The 20,730-nt window shown below is 46.6% G+C and overlaps 1 protein-coding gene across 1 annotated transcript; it reads left to right on the forward strand.

The window, feature by feature from the left end:
- Window positions 1–770: 770 nt before the first annotated feature.
- Window positions 771–20,305, forward strand: pcnx1 (pecanex 1). Its single transcript, XM_087779617.1, has 36 exons — window positions 771–1,199; window positions 2,224–2,438; window positions 3,272–3,377; window positions 3,460–3,496; window positions 3,557–3,622; window positions 3,688–5,271; window positions 5,643–5,772; window positions 5,883–6,070; window positions 6,156–6,249; window positions 6,355–6,412; window positions 7,671–7,885; window positions 7,953–8,106; window positions 8,183–8,215; window positions 8,301–8,472; window positions 8,531–8,641; window positions 9,686–9,777; window positions 9,856–9,965; window positions 10,027–10,132; window positions 10,193–10,285; window positions 11,605–11,755; window positions 11,827–11,968; window positions 12,041–12,218; window positions 12,278–12,386; window positions 13,205–13,334; window positions 13,397–13,455; window positions 13,521–13,736; window positions 14,944–15,197; window positions 15,258–15,488; window positions 15,558–15,658; window positions 16,353–16,503; window positions 16,571–16,801; window positions 16,867–17,141; window positions 17,205–17,368; window positions 17,427–17,851; window positions 18,624–18,764; window positions 19,658–20,305. The coding sequence occupies exons 1-36, from the start codon at window positions 1,047–1,049 to the stop codon at window positions 19,796–19,798; spliced, it is 6,816 nt and encodes a 2,271-aa protein (XP_087635743.1). The 5' UTR covers window positions 771–1,046; the 3' UTR covers window positions 19,799–20,305.
- Window positions 20,306–20,730: the final 425 nt, after the last annotated feature.

The following is a 20,730-nucleotide window of genomic DNA, read 5'->3' on the forward strand; positions in this document are numbered from 1 at the left end:
AATGAACAGTATTACAGCAGCAACTATATCAGTGCCATCATCAAATTTTGAATCTTTTTATACTAAAACATGGCATTTGTTTTTCTTAAATCATTTTAATTTAATATCTTTCTTTACTGAAAGACTTAAGTAGTTTGTATTTTTTAATTATTGAGATAGAAAAATCGACTTTCCAGATTCAAATATTTTTTTAGACCTAGAGTTTCATTTTCTTATTCCAATAATTAAAAAAATAAATTCCTAATTCAATATTTTTATTTCATAGCTCTTTAAATTCATATACAAATATTTGTATAATAGTGCTACTAGAAAATACTGAATTTAAATAGGAAAATCTTTTTTTTGAATTAATTAAATTAGAATATCATTCTATGTGTAAAAAAATTAAAAATATTTTGAAAATATGCGATTTTTTTCCATTCAATGATAAAAAACAAACACCTTTCAATATACAAATTATCGAATTAAATTACTTAATAATATAATAATAATAATTGATGCTTTTAGAAAAGTCAAAGTTTCAATAGTTACATTTTTGTGTGTCAGTGGAGCTAGATAGCGTGTTTCTTAAATGTTGAAGTATCTTATATGATTCCAAGTAAAGAAGTGATCAGTTTTAATAAAAAATAAAGATAAAAAATATAAAAGTTGGACTATAGAGTGCTGCAGTTCCACCGCTGCTCCACTGGGGGTCGTTGTTCGAACTGGACCGTTATGTCGACTTTTTCCATTTCCGGTTTGTTGACGTAACCTTCGATGTATCATCTCGGTATGACTTCAGAATATCAACATGTTAGACCACAACCGGGCAGAAGGAACGACATCGACGACTGACGACCCCTGCGCCCGTTTCTGTTGACGTGCCTGAGGAACCGTCGAAGAAGACGCTCATGGCGCGGGGGCTGCTGGGATTGTAGTCTTCAGGGCGGAGGAGCGGCAGAGAAGATGGCTGCAGAGGGATTCTCAGGCCCCTGACGGTCTTCTTCCACCGCGACGAGCCGGCACCCGCTTCCTTTCTGTTCGGGTTCAGGAGCGGGTTCGGCACCATGGGGTCGCAGACCCTTCAGATCCTGCGGCAGGGGGTCTGGGCTTCGGTCACCGGCGGCTGGTACTACGACCCGGACCAGAACACCTTCGTGAACGCGCTGCACCTCTACATCTGGCTGTTCCTGCTCTGCTGCCCCTTCACCCTCTACATGGTGAGTCCCGGGTCCGGTTCGGAAAAGACGTCAGGACTCTGGGGGGGGGCAGAGGCGCGACCACAGAACCTCTGGTGACCACTATTGTTGTGGGTCTGTGACGTGTTATAACGGCGCTATGACGTCCGGCCGGGCCGGTACCATAGACGGCGACCCGTCAACAACATTGGACCGCAGTCCTCCTTGTGTGTCAACAGAACCTGCTTGTGAACGTTTGTGCTGCTGTTGTTGTGTGTCTGACCACAGAACCGTTACACAACATCAGCAGTTGTTTGTTTATTCCTCATCTGGCAGCCAGAAAAATCTGGGTTCTGGACTTGGAGTGGGCTGACACACAGAACTTCTGCTCTGCTTGTAATCCATGCGTTTGTGTCTTCTCGCCTGGACTACTGTAACCGTTTTATTTTCATGTCTTAACAAGAAGGATCTGTCTCGCCTGCAGTTGATACAGAACTCTGACCGGCTCTAGTAGAAGAACTCACATTTCTCCGATCCTTAAAACTCTTCACTGGCTTCCAGTTTCTTTCAGGGTCAACTTTAAAAATTCTGGTTCTTACTTTCAGATCTATTCATGGTCAGACCTTCCATCAGTAGATTCTGATCCAGCCTTACACCCCAGCTCGGGCTCTGAGGTCTGTGGATCAGAATCTACTGATGGTTCCTGAACACGGTTCAGGACCAGAGGAGAGAAATCCTTCCAGACTGTTGCTCCTAAGCTTTGGAACGATCTTCCTCTCTCTCTGTGTTTGATGATCTACTGACTCCTTCAAGAAACATCTTAAGACGTTTTTATTTGTTCAGGATTTTCCTTGATTTTCTAGGAACTCCTGTTGTGTTATCAGTTTTATCTTGATCTTTAAAGTATATACTTTATTGAATATTGTTTTGATTGTTTAAGCGCTTTGTGACCCTGGTCTGGAAAAGCGCTATATAAATAAACATTACTTACTTACTTACCGTGAGAGTAAACATTGACTCCGGCTGCTGTGACCTTGAACTCGTCTCTCTCACCCCGGGGTTCCAGGTGCTGCCGCCCACCATGGTGATCGTGGGGATCTACTGTGGTGTGATCGCCGTCATCTTCCTGCTCCTGAAGACGGTCAACTATAGACTCCATCACGCCCTGGACGAGGGCGAGGTCGTGGACCACCAGACCAAGAGGACCCAGGCCGGCAAAGGGGGATCGGAACCCACCGAGGCGGGAGGGCTCACCCGGCGGGAGGACAGTAATGGGCCAGGGTGAGACGTGTGTGTGTGTGTGTGTGTGTGTGTGTGTGTGAGGTACGGTCACCTTTGTGAGTCAGCTGTCTGACCCTGATCTTGTGTGTTTTTATATGTTTGTGTTTATGTTTGTTTCTGTGTTTGTGTGTAATTGTTGGTTTGTGTTAATATATGTGTGTGTCTCGTTGTGCGTTCCTGTGTATGCATTTGTGTGTCTGTGTTTTTGTATGTTTGTGTTTATGTTTGTTTCTGTGTGTGTGTTTGTGTGTAATTGTGTGTTTGTGTGTTAATGTATGTGTGTGTCTCGTTGTGCGTTCCTGCGTATGCATGTGTGGGCGTGTGTGCATTTGTGTGTGTCTGTGTTTTTGTGTGTTTTGTTTATGTTTGGTTCTGTGTATGTGTGTAATTGTGTGTTTTTATGTTAATGTATGTGTGTGTCTCGTTGTGCGTTCCTGTGTATGCATGCGTGGGCGTGTGTGCATGCTTGTGTGTGTCTGTGTGTTTGCATGTGTGTGCATTTGTGTCTGTCTATGTGTCTCTGTGTGTATATATATCTCTGTCTGTGCGCGTGTGTGTCTGTGTATGTATGTGTCTGTCTATATGTGTGTGTTTTATGTATGTGTGTGTTTTTGCACGTGTGTGTTTGTGTGTGTCTGTGTATGTATGTGTCTGTCTATGTGTGTGTGTTTTATGTATGCGTGTGTGTCTGTGTGTGTGTCTGTTTTATGTTTGTGTGTGTGTGTGTGTGTCTCTGTCTGTGTATGTATGTGTCTGTCTATGTGTGTTTTGTGTGTGTGTGTGTCTGTCTATTTGTGTGTGTTTTATGTGTGTGTCTGTGTGTGTGTCTAAAGGGATCCCGGTGGGGGGATAGAGATGTCGGACTTCATCAGGCAAGAGACTCCACCAGTCGACTGCAGCTCCAGGAACTCCTACAATGGCATGGAATCAAACCAGCAGGTGGGTGTTGCTCAAATCCCCCCACAACCCCAACCCCATAGTTTCTACCCCATGTGTGAGATGGTCTCGTCTCTCTCTACAGGTCTCAACCACACATGCCCGGGCAGCCGGGGTCAAAGGTAAGAATGAGAGCAGCAGTAGCATCCGTGTTCAGTCGACTCATCAGGATGTTGTTGCAGGAGACGTTGGAAAAACCTCGGACGACATCAGCCTGACGCTGGTGGAGAGCTGCAGCCACGACCACGGTGAGCACGAAGCCCTTTTTCCCTCTGGACCCTCCAGGTCCCTGAACCTGTCGTCCGTCTTGCAGACCTGCTGTCGGACACCAAGATGTTCTGCCTGATCCCCAACGACTCCTTCGCCTCCCTGCAGCTCTCGGCGTCCCTGTGTCCCTCGGAGCTGTCCCGGGACTCGGCGGAACTCTTCAACTGTTCGGCGTACCACTTCAGTCTGTCGCACTCGCCCTGCGACTCGGACCTGACCCCCCACACCTCCTCACAGTCCCAGACCTTTAGGAAAGAGCTCAGAACTCGAGGTTTGCCTCGGACTTCCAGTTCGGCGGGTTCCGCTTTTCCGGACCCTTGTCTGCCGGACTTTGCCCTTTTCCCGCCCCCTAGGAGAGGAGGACTGGACCCTGTTCGCGAGCTCGAGACCTCCAAGCCCTTTAAGCCAGGCCCGGTGGGCCAGCTTCACCAGCAGGAGGCGTGCGCGGCCTCCACCTCAGGACTCGAGTGTTTCCGGCACAAGGAGCAGCGAGTCGCCCGCTCTGCCTCCCGGGAGGCGGGGGAAGGATGCTCGGGTCTGTACCAGGCGGAGGCGGGAGGCGGCGGGCGATCGGGTCCGGGGGGGAAGGGTCAGAGGGGGGAGACCAGCGCCGAGAGTCTGAGGAGTCTGAGCACTCGTAGCAGCGGGTCCACCGAGAGCTACTGCAGCGGGACGGACCGAGACACCAACAGCACAATCAGCAGCTTCCACAGCGAGCAGACCAGCTCCACCCACGTGGAGAGCCTCCTGTCCTTGTCCGGGGACGAGCGCCCGAGACCCGCCGACTCCAAGACCCCCCGAGGTTTCCTTCCCTCCAGAGAAGCCAACAAGAACCCTCACGCCAACGAGCTGACGACCGCGGAACCGGAGACGTCAGCGGAACCCCATCAGCGGGCGGAGGAACCCGGGATCCGGACCAATGCGGACGGCTCCTCCGGGGTCGGGGAACAAGCCCAAGACTCTCAGCCGAAGTCGGTCCAGAGGGCCGCGTCTTTGTCCGTAGGACGGAGTGGACGCCGGCGGTCCAGTAAGAAGCGCGCGAGTAGCTTCGACGCCAGTCGCCATCGGGACTACGTGTCCTTGCGGGCGGCGGTCCAGACCTGCGGGGGAGCGGCCGGTGGTGGTGGTGAGGAGGACTTCAGTGACCACAGCGAGCTGAGCGGCGCCTCCAGTCTTCAGTCCCACCAGCTGAGCACCGGGAGCTCGTCCAGCGTCACCTCGCGCTCCTGTCACTCGCCTGAAGGAAGGTACCGGGCGCTGAAAGCCAAACACATCACGGGCGGCAAAGCCAAGTCCACGGGGGGGTCCGAGGCCGCGGTACGGACCGGGGGGAAGCGGCGCGTCTCTCGCCGGACCCCCAGCACCGGAAGTGCCAAAACCCACGCCCGGGTTCTGAGTCTGGACAGTGGCACGGCAGCCTGCCTCAACGACACGGCGGCCCACCTGGAAGCGCCGGCCGACTCGAGACCCCTCACCACCTCCAAGTCGGACCTTGAAGCCAAAGAAGGGGAGGTTCTGGACGCCGCCTCCCTGCTGGGCCGGGCCTCTCAACTGGAGTCCGTGACCCGGTCCAGGAACAGTCTCCCAAACCAGACGGCTCACGGCGAACAGTCCGCGACGGTGTTACGCGGTGAGTTCACGAAAAACACAAACATTACCCCTCACTGTACACGCATCGCAATATAGAATATATTGTGATACTGTAACAAGGATATATATTTGTAGTATTGTCGAGTACTTTACTCTGGTGTTGCAGAATTTACAGACCAGGACGTCGTAACTGCTTTCATTTGTTCTGAAACCAAGATATGTCCAAACATCAGCTTTTAATAGCTACTGGAGTCGACTGTATCCTCTCGTCCTCAGTCACTGGGATCTTGCAGGAAAATTAAAAAGAATGTCATCAAAGTATCAACATATTCTGACACTAAATTGTATTCGATGAAAACTGTTGGCCATGTTGGAAAATGACTGACCTCACTTGACCTCTGACCTCCACAGCCCCGGGCAGCGAGGACACAGTGGTGTTCCGGCGCGAGCGAAGCACGTTCAGGCGACAGGCCGTGCGGCGGCGACACAACGCCGGCAGTAACCCGACCCCGCCCACCTCTCTGATAGGATCCCCTCTCAGGTGAGCCTACGATTGGTCCGATCACATGACCCCAGGGTCAAGGTTTCCTGTCTGCCCCCCCCCCCGGCTCCCTGATGATGATGATGTCTTGATATCCTTCTGATCCTCAGTCTGCAAGAGGCCTTTAGCTCGGCCTCTCAACCCTCGACCTCTCAGGTGAGAAACCCACCGTCCAGAACTCCGTCCCAGGTGACCGTGCTGAGCACGAGCGCCTCCCTGCTGGCCAGGAACGGAAGCACGCAGCTGGACGGCTCTCAGGACAAGACGTCGGCGGTCGGAAGTTTGCAGGACGAGTTCGGTGAGAACTTCAGTGTTTCAGTGGAAAGAGTTAGTGAAAGGGTTCTGGTGGAAAGGTCATAGGTCACGCTCCTGTCGTCTCGCAGGTAAACTGACTCCGTCCCTCTACGAAGCCGCCGGCTGCGACCTGTCACTGGTCAACTTTGAACCTGCAACCCGCCGGGCCTCCAACAACGTCTGGTAGGTGACGTCCATGCTGTGACATCACGGTCAGGTGACCCAGGGGTCAACGCTGGACACGACACAATTCTTATCGTCATGACTGACATGTTTTTCCTCCTGCAGGGACGCGACCTCTCACCTCTCCAGCTCTACCTCAGTGCGCTGCTATGCTAATGACATTGTGAGTCATCTCCTTTTCTCCTCCTCTTTTCTCTACTTTGCATCTCTTCACCTCCTCTCCTCATCCTCCTTTACTCTTCCTCTCTTCTTCCACCCCTCTCTCTCCTCTTTTCCTCCTCATCTCTTCTTCCACTCCTCATCCACCCCTCTCTACTTATCCTCTTCTCCTCCTCCTTTACTTTTCCTCTCCTCATCTCCTCTTTTTCCACTCCTCTTCCACCCCTCTCTCTCCTCTTCCACTCCTCTTCCACCTCTCTCTCCCCCAATCCTCTTCTCCTCCTCCATTACTTTTCCTCTCCTCATCTCCTCTTTATCCACTCCTCTTCAACCCCTCTCTTTCTTCAACTCCTTTTCCTCTCCTCATCTCTTCTTCCACTCCTCTTCCACCTCTCTCTCTCCCCATCCTCTTTTCCTCTTCCTCTCATTTTCCTCTCCTCATCTCTTCTTCCACTCCTCTTCCACCTCTCTCTCTCCCCATCCTCTTTTCCTCTTCCTCTCATTTTCCTCTCCTCATCTCTTCTTCCACTCCTCTTCCACCTCTCTCTCATCTTCCTCTCCTTTTCCTCTCCTCATCTCTTCTTCCACTCCTCTTCCACCTCTCTCTCTCTCCCCATCCTCTTTTCCTCTTCCTCTCATTTTCCTCTCCTCATCTCTTCTTCCACTCCTCTTCCACCTCTCTCTCATCTTCCTCTCCTTTTCCTCTCCTCATCTCTTCTTCCACTCCTCTTCCACCGCTCTCTCTCCTTTTCCTCTCCTCATCTCGTCCTTCACCCCTCTCTTTCCTCATACTCTGCCTCTCATTTTTTCTCTCTTCTTCACCTCCTCAGCCTCCCCTTCTCTCCTCTTTCTCTCCTTATCCTCTCATCATCCTCTTCACTTCCTCATACTCTCAACTCCTTATCCTATTCTCTTCATCTCCTCCTGTTCCTTTCCTCATCCTCTCCTCTCCTCCTTGTCCACTCCTCTCGTCCTCTTCCTCCATGTCCTCTACATCATCTCCTTGTCCTCTTCAATTCAATTCAAAAGAAAACCAGCTCCCAGCAACTTAACAATGAGCGTGGCAGTGGTGAGGATAAACGTACTTTTAGAAGGCAGAAACCTCGAGCAGAACCAGACTCGGTGTTGACGGCCTCCTGCTGCGTCCCTTCTTTTCCTCTTCTCGTCCTTTCCTCTTCCTCTCCACTCTGTCTTCTCCTCTTTCTCCTCTACTATTCCTCAAACTGCTTCATCAACTTGTCTGTTCTTCACAAACTCCTCAGCTGCGTCTGAACCGGTTGATCCGGATGAACCCGGAGCTGCTGGAGCACCAAGACCCGGACCTGAGTCCGGACCTCCAGGACGCCCCTCTGGGTCACGGCGATGCCTCGTCATCCGCCGCCGCCAAAGTCAAGCAGTACTACCGTCTGTGGCTCCTGCCGTACCTCTGGGTCGGGCTGCACTTCGACCGGCTCACGCTGCTGGCTCTGTTCGACAGGTGGGTCAGAACCACTGAGAGGGACGCTCCACTGGACTGTCTGTGAACCTGTTTTTTTCTCTCGCAGGAACCGTGAGGTTCTGGAGAATGTGCTGGCCATGGTTCTGGCGGTCCTGGTGGCCTTCCTGGGCTCAGTTCTGCTCCTTCAAGGCTTCTTCACAGATATCTGGGTCTTTCAGTTCTGCCTGGTCATCGCCAGCTGCCAGTATTCCTTACTGAAGGTAGGTTGTGGACAGACTTGAGTTTTCCATGCTGGTTCTGAGCCGTGTTTGACCCACGCTTGCTTCTCCTCCGCAGAGTGTTCAGCCCGACTCGTCCTCACCCAGACATGTAAGTGATCGTAACTTAGCAACACGGGTCCAGTCAATAAAAAAGAAAACCTTTATTCTCACGATGGTGGTTCTGGTCTCCTCAGGGTCACAACCGCATCATCGCCTACAGCCGACCCGTCTACTTCTGCCTCTGCTGCGCCCTCATCTGGCTGCTGCACCACATCAGCGTCAGGATGGGCGGCGCTCGCTTCTCGCTCTACGGCGTCGTACTCACCAGCTCCGCGGTCCTGGCCTCCGCCCGAGACATGGTCATCGGTGAGAGACTCGTCGCGTGTTTTTTTGTGTCAAATAACAACCGAAGTATCTGTTTCAGTCTTCACGCTGTGCTTCCCCATCGTCTTCTTCATGGGTCTGCTGCCGCAGGTCAACACCTTCCTCATGTACTTTCTGGAGCAGATGGACGTCCACGTGTTCGGCGGCAACGGTGTGTGTGTGTGAGAGTGAAAAAATGTGTGTATGGAGCTGTATCGGTAGCATCAAAATCTTTTATTGTTGAATTTAACATTTAAAATGTTGAAACTTTTTTTTATTAATTATTAAAAATATTTAAAAATAATTTAATTCAATCATTTATATATTGAAAAGTTTCATTTGTTTTTATCATTCAATTAAAACATTTTTATATTTTTAAAACGTATTCTTTTTTTTTTTACATTTCATATTCCAATAAATAAAAAATGAAATGTATTAATTTCTATCTTCATATTTTATTTAATTCGTAGACTATTCAGTTCAATATAAAATTGTTAGTATAATACTTTTTATATATATTATATCAAATTTCATTTTTATTTGAGTTCCAATTATTTAAAAAAGTTTTCTTTATTCGATATTTTTTATATTTGTAACATTTTAAAGTCAATATAAAAGTATTAGTAAATTAGTATTAAAACATATTCAACCTTTTAGGAATGATTAAATTATTTAAACATAATATTCAATTGCCTTAAAAAAAAAAATCTTTACATTTTTTTTTAAATGTTAAATTCAACAAACAAAAGTCCATTTTTATACTCTAGGCTCAAATGTGTTTGTGGTATCCCTTGTGTTTCCTATGAGGGACAACACGTTGTTTGATGTTTAGATTTACACATTTTTGTGGCGTCCTTAAGGTGTCATTACCAGGGCCGGGTCTAGGCAGGGGCAAGAGGGGGCCTGGCCCCCTCAAATAAATGTTGTGCCCCCTCAAACCAGGGCCGGGTCTAGGCAGGGGCAAGAGGGGGCCTGGCCCCCTCAAATAAATGTTGTGCCCCCTCAAACCAGGGCCGGGTCTAGGCAGGGGCAAGAGGGGGCCTGGCCCCCTCAAATAAATGTTGTGCCCCCTCAAACCAGGGCCGGGTCTAGGCAGGGGCAAGAGGGGGCCTGGCACAATGCCCCCTCAAGATTTGTGGCTGCCCCCTCATACATGCCTGTCTAGACCCGGCCCTGGTCATTACTAAAGGAAGGGTGATCATTTCTTCTTTCACAGCCTCGACCAGCCTGTTGGCGGCGCTGTATAGCGTCCTGCGCAGTGTGGTCAGTGTGGCGCTGCTGTACGGGTTCTGCTACGGAGCTCTGAAGGTGAGAGGTTTCATTTGAGGTTCTGTCGCTCTAGCGACCGGGCCAGAGCAGGAAGTGACATCACTTTTGTTTCGTCAGGAGTCCTGGGAGCCGCATCACATCCCCGTCTTGTTCTCCGTCTTCTGCGGCCTGCTGGTGGCGCTGTCGTACCACCTGAGTCGTCAGAGCAGCGACCCGTCTGTGCTCATGTGAGTCGGAGCTCGTGAGGTTTGTTTCTGAAGTGGTTTTGACCTCGTGTTTCTCCTGCAGCTCTCTGATCCAGTCCAAACTTCTACCGGACCTGAAGGACAAAAACCCTGAGGACCCGCTCGCTGAGGTCCAAGACCCTCTGCCAGAGAAGCTGCGGTCATCAGTGGTGGGTAGTTCCAAATAGAAGACCATAAACATTGTTGCTAACTTTTTTGTTGTCGTCTAGAACGAGAGACTTCAGTCGGACCTGATCGTCTGTGTTCTGATCGCTGTTCTGTACTTCGCCATCCATGTCAGCACCGTCTTCATCGCCCTGCAGGTACTGATGATGAGGAAGATGATGATGATTATGGTGACGGTTATGATAATAGTGATGAAAAAGATGATGATTATGATAATTATGACAATAATGATAATATGATGATATTGATGATGTCTATAACAATGATGATAAAGCTGAGTATAACAAAAGCATGATGATGATGAGGATAATGATAATATTTAAGATGATGAAGATAAGGATGTTGAAGATGCTGATGATGAGGATGAATATGATCATGATGAGGATGAGGATGAAGATGATGATGAGGAAGATAATAATGATGGTTATGACCATGATGGTGATGATCACAATAATGGTGATGATGATTATGATCGTAGATAATGATGATAGTGATGATGATGATGATGATAAGGACTATATTGAAGATGGTTATGACCATGATGGTGATGATGAAGAAAAAGATGATAATAGTGATGATAGTTATGACCATGGTGATGATGATGAGGGCGTTAATAGTGATGATTATGATGGTGATGAGGATGAAGATGAAGATGAGGACAATAATATTGATGATGATTATGACCATGATGGTGATGAAGATGAAGATGAGGACAATAATAGTGACGATGATTATGACCATGATGGTGATGAGGATGAAGATGAGGACAATAATAGTGACGATGATTATGACCATGATGGTGATGAGGATGAAGATGAGGATGAGGACAATAATAGTGATGATGATTATGACCATGATGGTGATGAGGATGAAGATGAGGATGAAGATGAGGACGATAATAGTGATGATGATTATGACCATGATGGTGATGAGGATGAGGAAGATAATGATGATGATGATTATGACCATGATGGTGATGAGGATGAAGATGAAGATGAGGACAATAATAGTGATGATGATTATGACCATGATGGTGATGAGGATGAAGATGAAGATGAGGACAATAATAGTGATGATGATTATGACCATGATGGTGATGAGGATGAAGATGAGGATGAAGATGAGGACGATAATAGTGATGATGATTATGACCATGATGGTGATGAAGATGAGGACGATAATGATGATGATGATTATGACCATGATGGTGATGAGGATGAAGATGAAGATGAGGACAATAATAGTGATGATGATTATGACCATGATGGTGATGAGGATGAAGATGAAGACGAGGACAATAATAGTGATGATGATTATGACCATGATGGTGATGAGGATGAAGATGAGGACAATAATAGTGATGATGGTGATGAGGATGAAGATCAGGACAATAATAGTGATGATGTTTATGACCATGATGGTGATACTGATGATGAAGATCTGTCTCTGTCCTCAGCCGTACCTCAGCGTGGTCCTCTACGCTCTGCTGGGCCTGGTGGGTTTACTGACCCACTACCTGATGCCACAGGTCCGGAAGCAGCTTCCCTGGTTCTGCTTCTCTCACCCGCTGCTTAAGACCAAAGAGTACTACCAGTTCGAGGTCCGAGGTGAGTCACGGTCTCGACTACACTGTCCCGACAGGATGGTGTCTCCGTGACGACCTCGGTCGTGTCCTCAGATGCTGCTCACGTCATGTGGTTCGAGAAGCTCCACCTGTGGCTGCTGTTCCTGGAGAAGAACGTGCTGTATCCTCTGCTGGTCCTCAACGAGCTGAGCCGCGGGGCCAAGCCCCTGGCCAGTCCCAAGAAGCTGGACACGGAGTGAGACCACCTCCCCTGAGGGACACGTCCGGCGTGGTGAGGATCAGCACTAACTTGTGTGTCCGGGTCCAGGTGGGGCGCTCTGGTGATCACGGTGGCGGGTCTGAAGCTGCTGCGCTCGTCCTTCAGCAGTCCCACGTACCAGTACGTCACCTTCCTCTTCACCGTCCTCTTCTTCACCTTCGACTGCCGCCACCTGTCGGAGACGCTGCTGCTGGACCTCTTCGTCATGTCCGTCGTCTTCAGCAAGGTGAGAGTCGGTCACGTGACCCGATGGTCCACCTGCGGACTCACCTGTGTGCTCCGCAGCTGTGGGAGCTCTTCTACAAGCTGCACTTCGTCTACACCTACATCGCGCCCTGGCAGATCACCTGGGGGTCCGCCTTCCACGCCTTCGCCCAGCCCTTCGCCGTCCCCCGTATCCTCGAACCTTTAGTCCCATGAATGAATGTTAGCGTGCTGGTCTAGATCCAGGTTAAATTTATCTGTTATATATATTTATTTGTTTATTTATTTTTCTATAATTGAATTCCATGATTTTTAATGGAAAGTTTGAATTAGTTTTTATTGAATAATTAACATTAACAGCAATTCAACATAAAGTATTTGGGGTTTTTTTTACACATAATTTGTGCTTTTAATACTATTATTTAAAAAAAAATCTATTTTCTAAATTGAATATTTTTTAATTCATAGCATTTTAAATTCAATATTAAACTGGTGACGCTATTATACTAACAATTTCAAATTGTTAGTCATTTAAAAGGCTGTAAAGTGTAAATATTAAATTAAAAAAAGGTAATTTTACATATATTTGAAATGGAAACTACATGAAAAAACTGATTTATTTCTAAATATATTAGATTTTTTTTATTCATTATTTAAAAAACAACTTCAATATAGAAAGTATTGAATTAAATTATAGATAAATTACAAATACAACCTTTAAAAAAAAATGTCTAAAAAATAAAAGCGTTTCAATAAAACCTTCTTTTTTTTTAACTTATCATTTTTCAACAAGTTTAAACAATTTAACTGTTAAATTCAACCATATTCTGCTGGCACTGATCTCCTTCCATGAATCGAGGCTTAAAAAATGAAAAACAACATCAAACTCATACTTCCTGTTTGGCAAATATACATGTTGTTCGGTTGGACTTAAACGCTAAAGGATTTTAGATCCTTGTATCTTCGAGTTTGATGCCCCCGTGTTGGACCCTTGATTCGGCCCCTCAGACTCGGCCATGCTCTTCGTCCAGGCTCTGGTCTCCGCCGTCTTCTCGACCCCCTTGAACCCGTTCCTGGGCAGCGCCATCTTCATCACCTCCTACGTGCGGCCAGTCAAGTTCTGGGAGCGGGACTACAAGTAGGACTTCTGACTGACCCGGGTTCCAGGATTATGGTGAACTGATGTTTGTGTGTCCACAGCACCAAGAGAGTGGACCACTCCAACACCCGCCTGGCCTCCCAGCTGGACAGAAACCCAGGTCTGACTCTTGAGGACTTCACTGAAGTTCACCTCTGAACCCTGACCTTGTGTTCTGGACTTTAGGCTCCGATGACAACAATCTAAACTCCATCTTTTACGAGCACCTGACCCGCTCTCTGCAGCACAGTCTGTGTGGGGACCTCCTTCTGGGCCGCTGGGGGAACTTCAGCACGGGGGACTGTTTCATCCTGGCCTCGGACTACCTGAACGCTCTGGTCCACCTGGTTGAGATCGGAAACGGTCTGGTCACGTTCCAGCTCCGGGGGCTGGAGTTCAGAGGTGAGGATCTCTGACTTTGATGTTACATGCACTATATAGCCTAGTCCCACAAGATTCCGGTAATGACTGAGGACGAGAGGATACAGTGACTCAAGCAGCTTTTAAAGCTGATGTTTGGACATATTTTGGTTTCAAAACAAATGAAAGTAGTTATAACTGAGGACGAGAGGATACAGTGACTCCAGCAGCTTTTAAAGCTGATGTTTGGACATATTTTGGTTTCAAAACAAATGAAAGCAGTTACAACTGAGGACGAGAGGATACAGTGACTCCAGCAGCTTTTAAAGCTGATGTTTGGACATATTTTGCTTTCAAAACAAATGAAAGCAGTTACAACTGAGGATGAGAGGATACAGTGACTCCAGCAGCTTTTAAACCTAATGTTTGGACATATTTTGGGTTTCAAAACAAATGAAAGCAGTTACAACTGAGGACGAGAGGATACAGTGACTCCAGCAGCTTTTAAAGCTGATGTTTGGGCATAGTTTGGTTTGAAAACAAATGAAAGCAGTAACAACTGAGGACGAGAGGATACAGTGACTCCAGCAGCTTTTAAAGCTGCTGTTTGGACATATTTTGGTTTGAAAACAAATGAAAGCAGTTACAACTGAGGACGAGAGGATACAGTGACTCCAGCAGCTTTTAAAGCTGATGTTTGGACATATTTTGGTTTGAAAACAAATGAAAGCAGTTACAACTGAGGACGAGAGGATACAGTGACTCCAGCAGCTTTTAAAGCTGATGTTTGGACATATTTTGGTTTGAAAACAAATGAAAGCAGTTACAACTGAGGACGAGAGGATACAGTGACTCCAGCAGCTTTTAAAGCTGATGTTTGGACATATTTTGGTTTCAAAACAAATAAAAGCAGTTACAACTGAGGACGAGAGGATACAGTGACTCCAGCAGCTTTAAAAGCTGATGTTTGGACATATTTTGGTTTCAAAACAAATAAAAGCAGTTACAACTGAGGACGAGAGGATACAGTGACTCCAGCAGCTTTTAAAGCTGATGTTTGGACATATTTTGGTTTCAAAACAAATGAAAGCAGTTACGACTTCGTCAAGAGTCGTGTGGTCTGTAAATTCTGCATCACCAGAGTCTCAGACATTACTATAATATTACGATATATCGTATCGTTGCCACTGTATTGTGATACGAATCGTGTCGCCAGATTCTTCACAGAGTTTCTGTGTGTCCGGTACAGGTACCTACTGCCAGCAGAGGGAGGTAGAGGCCATCACAGAAGGGGTGGAAGAAGATGAAGCGTGCTGCTGCTGCGAACCCGGACACTTGCCTCACTTCCTGTCCTTCAACGCCGCCTTCGGTCAACGCTGGCTGGCGTGGGAGGTCCTGGTGACAAAGTACGTCCTGGAGGGCTACAGCATCACGGACAACAGCGCCGCCTCCATGCTGCAGGTGTTCGACCTGCGCCGCATCCTCACCACCTACTACGTCAAGGTTTGTGATGTCACTTCCTGTGTGCGAGAGACACCGTTGACGGTCTTGCTCGGCTCTCAGGGGATCATCTACTACGTGGTGGCTTCGCCCAAGCTGGAGGACTGGCTGGCCAACGAGACCATGAGGGACGGTCTCCGCGGCTGCTGCGAGAGGAACTATGTGGATTTGGACCCGACCTTCAACCCCAACATCGACGAGGACTACGACCACCGGTTGGCCGGCATCTCCAAGGACAGTTTCTGTGGAGTCTACCTGGGCTGGATCCAGTACTGCAACTCTCAGCGGCCTCAGGTCTGGAGGATCATCACGTGATCGACGAGAGTTTGTGATCGTTGTTGACGGATGTTTGTGTCTTGATAGCCACTGGACTGTGACAAAGACTCTCCTCTGGTTCTGCTCTGCTTTGGTCTCTGCGTTCTGGGTCGCCGAGCGCTCGGGACCGCGGCCCACCACATGTCCAGGTACATTTTTTTGATGGTTGCCATCTTTTATCCTCCAGTCCTTCTACAGTTGGCTGTGCAGACACGCTAGTTGCTAGCATCAGATTTACACTCTGGTTCTGCTCTGCTTTGGTCTCTCACATTTTTAATTTTTTTATTCTGTTTTATAAATTAATTTTAATTTATAATATAGTTAGTTTTTTTTTTTTATATATATAAATGCTAACTGTTAGCCTGCAGCTCTTTGTTGCTAACTGCTAACTTCATTCTGTGATGCTAGTTTATAGCATTACATTTAAAACAATCGGGTTCTGCTTTGCTCTGGTGTCTTTTTTACATATCTGTATTTATTCTGTACATTACTTATTTTAATTTATTTACTTTAGACAGTTTTTATTGTATAATTCGTTTTTCCTTTTTTTCTTTTAATGCTAACCGTTAGCCTTTAGCCCATTGAGGTAAAGAGCTAACTTGATGCTTGAGTTTATAGCATCGCGTTCAAAACAATCTGCTCAACATTGTTCTCTCTGACCTTTTTTTAAATATATATATTCCTTAAGTTACTTTTTAAAATGTAGTTGTTTTACTAAATTAAATCAAATAAAATCAAATAAAAGTTTAGTTTTTTTCACTAACCGTTAGCCTGCAGCTAACTTGATGCTGGTCAACATTTTAGACTAGTATCTCAGTTCTGACCCGGTTCATCTCATTGCAGTAACCTGGACTCGTTCCTCTACGGACTCCACGCCTTGTTCAAAGGAGACTTCCGGATCTCTTCGGTGCGAGACGAGTGGATCTTCGCCGACATGGAGCTGCTGCGTAAAGTGGTGGTACCAGGCATCAGGATGTCCCTCAAACTCCACCAGGTTCCGACTCGCCCAGACGGCTCCGGGTTCAAGGCTTCCCGGGTTCTGACTCTCGCCTTCTCACCAGGACCACTTCACGTCTCCGGACGAGTACGAGGAGCCGGCGGTTCTTTTCGAGGCGATCTCGTCCTACCAGCAGAGTCTGGTGATCGCCCACGAGGGCGACCCGGCGTGGAGGAGCGCGGTTCTGTCCAACGCCCAGTCGCTGCTGGCTCTACGCCACGTGCTGGACGAGGGAACCAACGAGTACAAGATCATCATGTTGAACCGACGCTACCTCAGCTTCCGGGTCATCAAGGTGAGCAAGATTCTTTCTCGTGGTTCCGATCCGGGGGCCGGCTGACCCCGCGGTTCTGTGACCAGGTGAACAAGGAGTGCGTCCGCGGCCTGTGGGCGGGTCAGCAGCAGGAGCTGGTCTTCCTCCGGAACCGGAACCCGGAGCGAGGCAGCATCCAGAACGCCAAGCAGGCGCTCCGCAACATGATCAACTCGTCATGTGACCAGCCCATCGGGTACCCCATCTACGTGTCGCCGCTGACCACCTCCTTCTGCAACACGCACACGCAGCTGCGGCGCCTCCTGGGGGCGCCCATCAGCGTGGGCAACATCAGGAACTTCATCGTCAACACCTGGCACAGGTGTGTGCGGCTCACTGTGTGCGCTCACGGCTCTTAAGAGGCTGATTGTCGTCTCTCCTACAGGTTGCGTATCGGTTGCGGCGCCGGTTGCAACAGCGGCGGGAACATGGAGGACTGCGAGGGCGGCGGTCTGTCCAGCGGCACCGGCGGCGACTCCCAGCAGAGTTCCGTGTCTCACGGGACCTCCGGACCGACCCACCCTCACTCGTACCCATCCAACCAACTAGGTGAGTCCATCCAACTCCAGCAGAGGGCGCCATCATTTTTAATTTTACCTGTCCGTAGGAACCAGCCAGAGCTCCCAGTCGGTGCAGTCCGGGCTGGTGCGTCACTCTCCCGCCCGGGCGTCCATGGCGAGCCAGTCTTCGTCGTACCGCTACAGCAGCAGCCGCCACTCGTCCCTGCGGACCTCCACCACGGGACTGGAGCCGTGCCGCCGCTCGTCCACCAGCCAGCTGTCGCTCCGCACCCTGCCCACCTCCCTGCAGCTGCGTCTGGGCCCGGACCCGGTGGGCCCGTCCTCCTCCCTCTCCAGCCACAGCATCCCCCCCTGCAAGCGCCACACCCTGGTGGGGCTGCTGGGAAACGACGGGCTGTGCAGCGCCGTCACCGACCCGCTGACTCACCACCACCACCATCACCACCACCTTCAGCAGCACAATCCCATGGTGGCCACCGTGCGCCGCGACGACATTTCCTACAGAGTCCAGGTCAGAGGTCACAATGTTGTCCCGTTGATGCTTAAAAAAGTATTTTCTTTAGCCTAAATTGAATTCAATTTTCACATTATGTACTTTTATACAAGACCATCAAGCCGAAAGAAGGAAATATAAAAGGACAAATAAATCATTTAATATGATAGGAAAACTTAAAAAATAAAAAGTATGCTTTAGTCTTAATTTCATTGTATTTAATTCATTTCATTTAAAAATTCTAAAGACATAAAATGCATGTTTTATATATTTTACAATGGAAAATAAGGTGCATTAAATGCAAAAAAGTGTTATTATGCAAGGAATTGTGTAATATCTAATGTTATATATATTTAATCATTTAAAAATATGGTAAAAACAAATATAAAAAAACATTATCCATAAAAAAGAATAATAAAAGGTCTTCAAACTAAGATATTTAATAAGTTGCGTGGAGTTTAACTAGTATTAAAAAGGTTTATTAGTCATGAGACACGTTTCTCTGTTTTAAAGTATTATTTTGAATTTAAATTACTTTTTCTAGACTAAAAGGAATGATAATTGTAATTAAAAAATAAACATTTGAGTACATTTTTCCCTAAACCTTTGTAATGAATGTATTATTTATATTTTCCAATTTGATTGACGAGTTAGGCTTTCATTTAATTTTAAATGTTACTCAAAGCGATAAAATGTCTTTAATTGAATGTTTTTTAAGCTGTCGTATCCCCTGCCCAAGTGTTCTTTTAGTTTTTATATAATTCAGCTGAGTTCATTGTTTGCATCTCAGATCGTGGACGTGGGTCAAGTTCTGGAGAACATCAACTTGTCAAAGAGGAAGGAGCTCCAGTGGCCGGACGAGACGGTGAGACTGAGGGCAGGACGGACCTGCTGGAGGGAGTGGAGCCCCCTGGAGGGCATGGAAGGACACGTGAGTCTTCAACATGCTTTTGACCCTCCTATGATTCCTTACTTCATGATGTCATTTCCTACCTGCACATGTTTTTTATCAGAATCTCCATCGACATCATTATTATCTTAATATTAAAGCTTCTGAATTGTCTGAATGAAAAACAACATTTTAATTTGATAGATAGATAAACTTTTTGGTGATTAAAATTAAATAAATTCATGATATGATTTGTGTTAAATATATGTTGCATTTATACCAAAATAAGAAGATTCAAACTCAAAAGGAATATGAATGATATTAAAGATATAAAGGCTTGATGCACATTATAAACACTCAAATATATACCAAAAACTAAATAAGCGGAATAAAAAACAAGATAAATAATTGTCTTTTTGTCCATAGTCCAATATATTTATATATTATTGTCTGTTATAATATTATTATATATATAATATTAATTTTAGTATTTTCAGGCTTATTTCGATAAACAAAAGTAGAATTTTATTTTAAATGTCCTCATTGTGGGAAAATGGATTAGAGATTGATTTTTTTTTAAAGTATTTTTAATAGTTTCACAATAATAATACACGGCAACATTACACATCCAAGTAAAGTTTTTAGACGTTAATTCAAATGTGGATTTGCTGATGAAGAAAAGAATGAACAATAAATATAATAGAATTGTGAAAATAATAATAATAATAATGAAAGAGTGTTACTTGATTTTCTGGAACTCCTGTTGTGTTATCAGTTTTATCTTGACCTTTAAAGTATATACTTTATTGAATATTGTTATGATTGTTTAAGCGCTTTGTGATCCTGGTCTGGAAAAGCGCTATACAAATAAAAATTACTTACTTACTTACAATGTTGTGTCATTCATCCACGTGTGTCTCTGTCGCCCCCTGCAGGTGATTCACCGGTGGGTGCCTTGTAGCCGAGACCCGGCGTCTCGCTCCCATATCGACAAGACCATCCTGCTGGTTCAGGTGGACGACAAGCTGGTGCCGGTGCTGGAGACCGGCGTCATCGAGCTGGGCGCCGAGGTCTGAGGGCCTCCCGCAGCGCCCCCTAGTGTCGCCGCGCTGCACCGCAGTTGATAGTTTCTATGCATTTTCCCGAGCGAGTGAGATTTTTTCCGTCTGTCGTTTCTTCATTTGCCAAAAAGAAAAAAGTGCTGAGTTTTCTCCGGCGCTTCGTCCAAAACCGCTTTTGTTTGTCGCCGAGACTGAAGACGTCGGTCGTCATTCCGACTTCCCGGGATCAAGACGAGGAGAGAAGAAGTTGCACTAGAACAGTTCTTTCACGTGCTGCACTACAATCCTTATTTATTATGGCCTCTGTCGCCGCGGTTACCGTTGCCTTGGAAATAAAATGCAATCTCCTTTTTTTTTCTTTTTTTTTGTGCTATTTTTGTGTTTGATAAACTTGAAGAGTTTTTACTGTAACGATATATTTACACAAAACTGTACAAAAGACTTTGTTTGAATATTTAAGACTGTTTACACTTTCTGTTTATTTATCTTCTTTTCTAGACTGAAAATAAATTTAATTTGTTGCTCAACACTTTCATGTTTTCCATCGTCTTTGACCCACTTTCCCAGCAGCCACTGCTGCGTCGACAGTTCTCTCATCGTATGAGTTTTTACAGTTTTGACTTTAGACGCTGGTTAAAGTCGTCATGTGCCTCTTAAAAGACAAACTCATGAATCATCGACACCATTTTTTTTTGCTCTTTTGATGAACTTTAGTCATTTATTTACGAAACCTCTGCTGAGTCACAGACGTCTTTAATTCGACTTGTGCGTACTTGTCAGTTTTTTTTGGGTCAACAAAATGCTGACGCTAACAGGAAAAAAAACGTTCAGACATTTTAGACGAGGTAATAATCTGTAGGTATAAGTGTGTGTCTGAGTGGTTGTGTTGTCTTTCTGTGCCCTGTACGTACTGGCTTCCTGTCCAGGGTGTCCCCCGCCTCTGGCAT

The sequence above is a fragment of the Callionymus lyra genome, chromosome 18, assembly GCF_982586985.1.
Source record: "Callionymus lyra chromosome 18, fCalLyr1.hap1.1, whole genome shotgun sequence".
NCBI classification, from domain to species: Eukaryota; Metazoa; Chordata; class Actinopteri; order Syngnathiformes; family Callionymidae; genus Callionymus; species Callionymus lyra.

Excerpts from the sequence above, each read along its gene's own strand:
- pcnx1 (XM_087779617.1), top strand. The coding sequence starts at position 1,047 with ATGGGGTCGCAGACCCTTCAGATCCTGCGGCAGGGGGTCTGGGCTTCG. Across the intron at positions 1,200-2,223 it reads GCCCCTTCACCCTCTACATG|GTGCTGCCGCCCACCATGGT; the intron begins GTGAGTCCCGGG and ends CCGGGGTTCCAG. Across the intron at positions 6,250-6,354 it reads CGGGCCTCCAACAACGTCTG|GGACGCGACCTCTCACCTCT; the intron begins GTAGGTGACGTC and ends TTCCTCCTGCAG.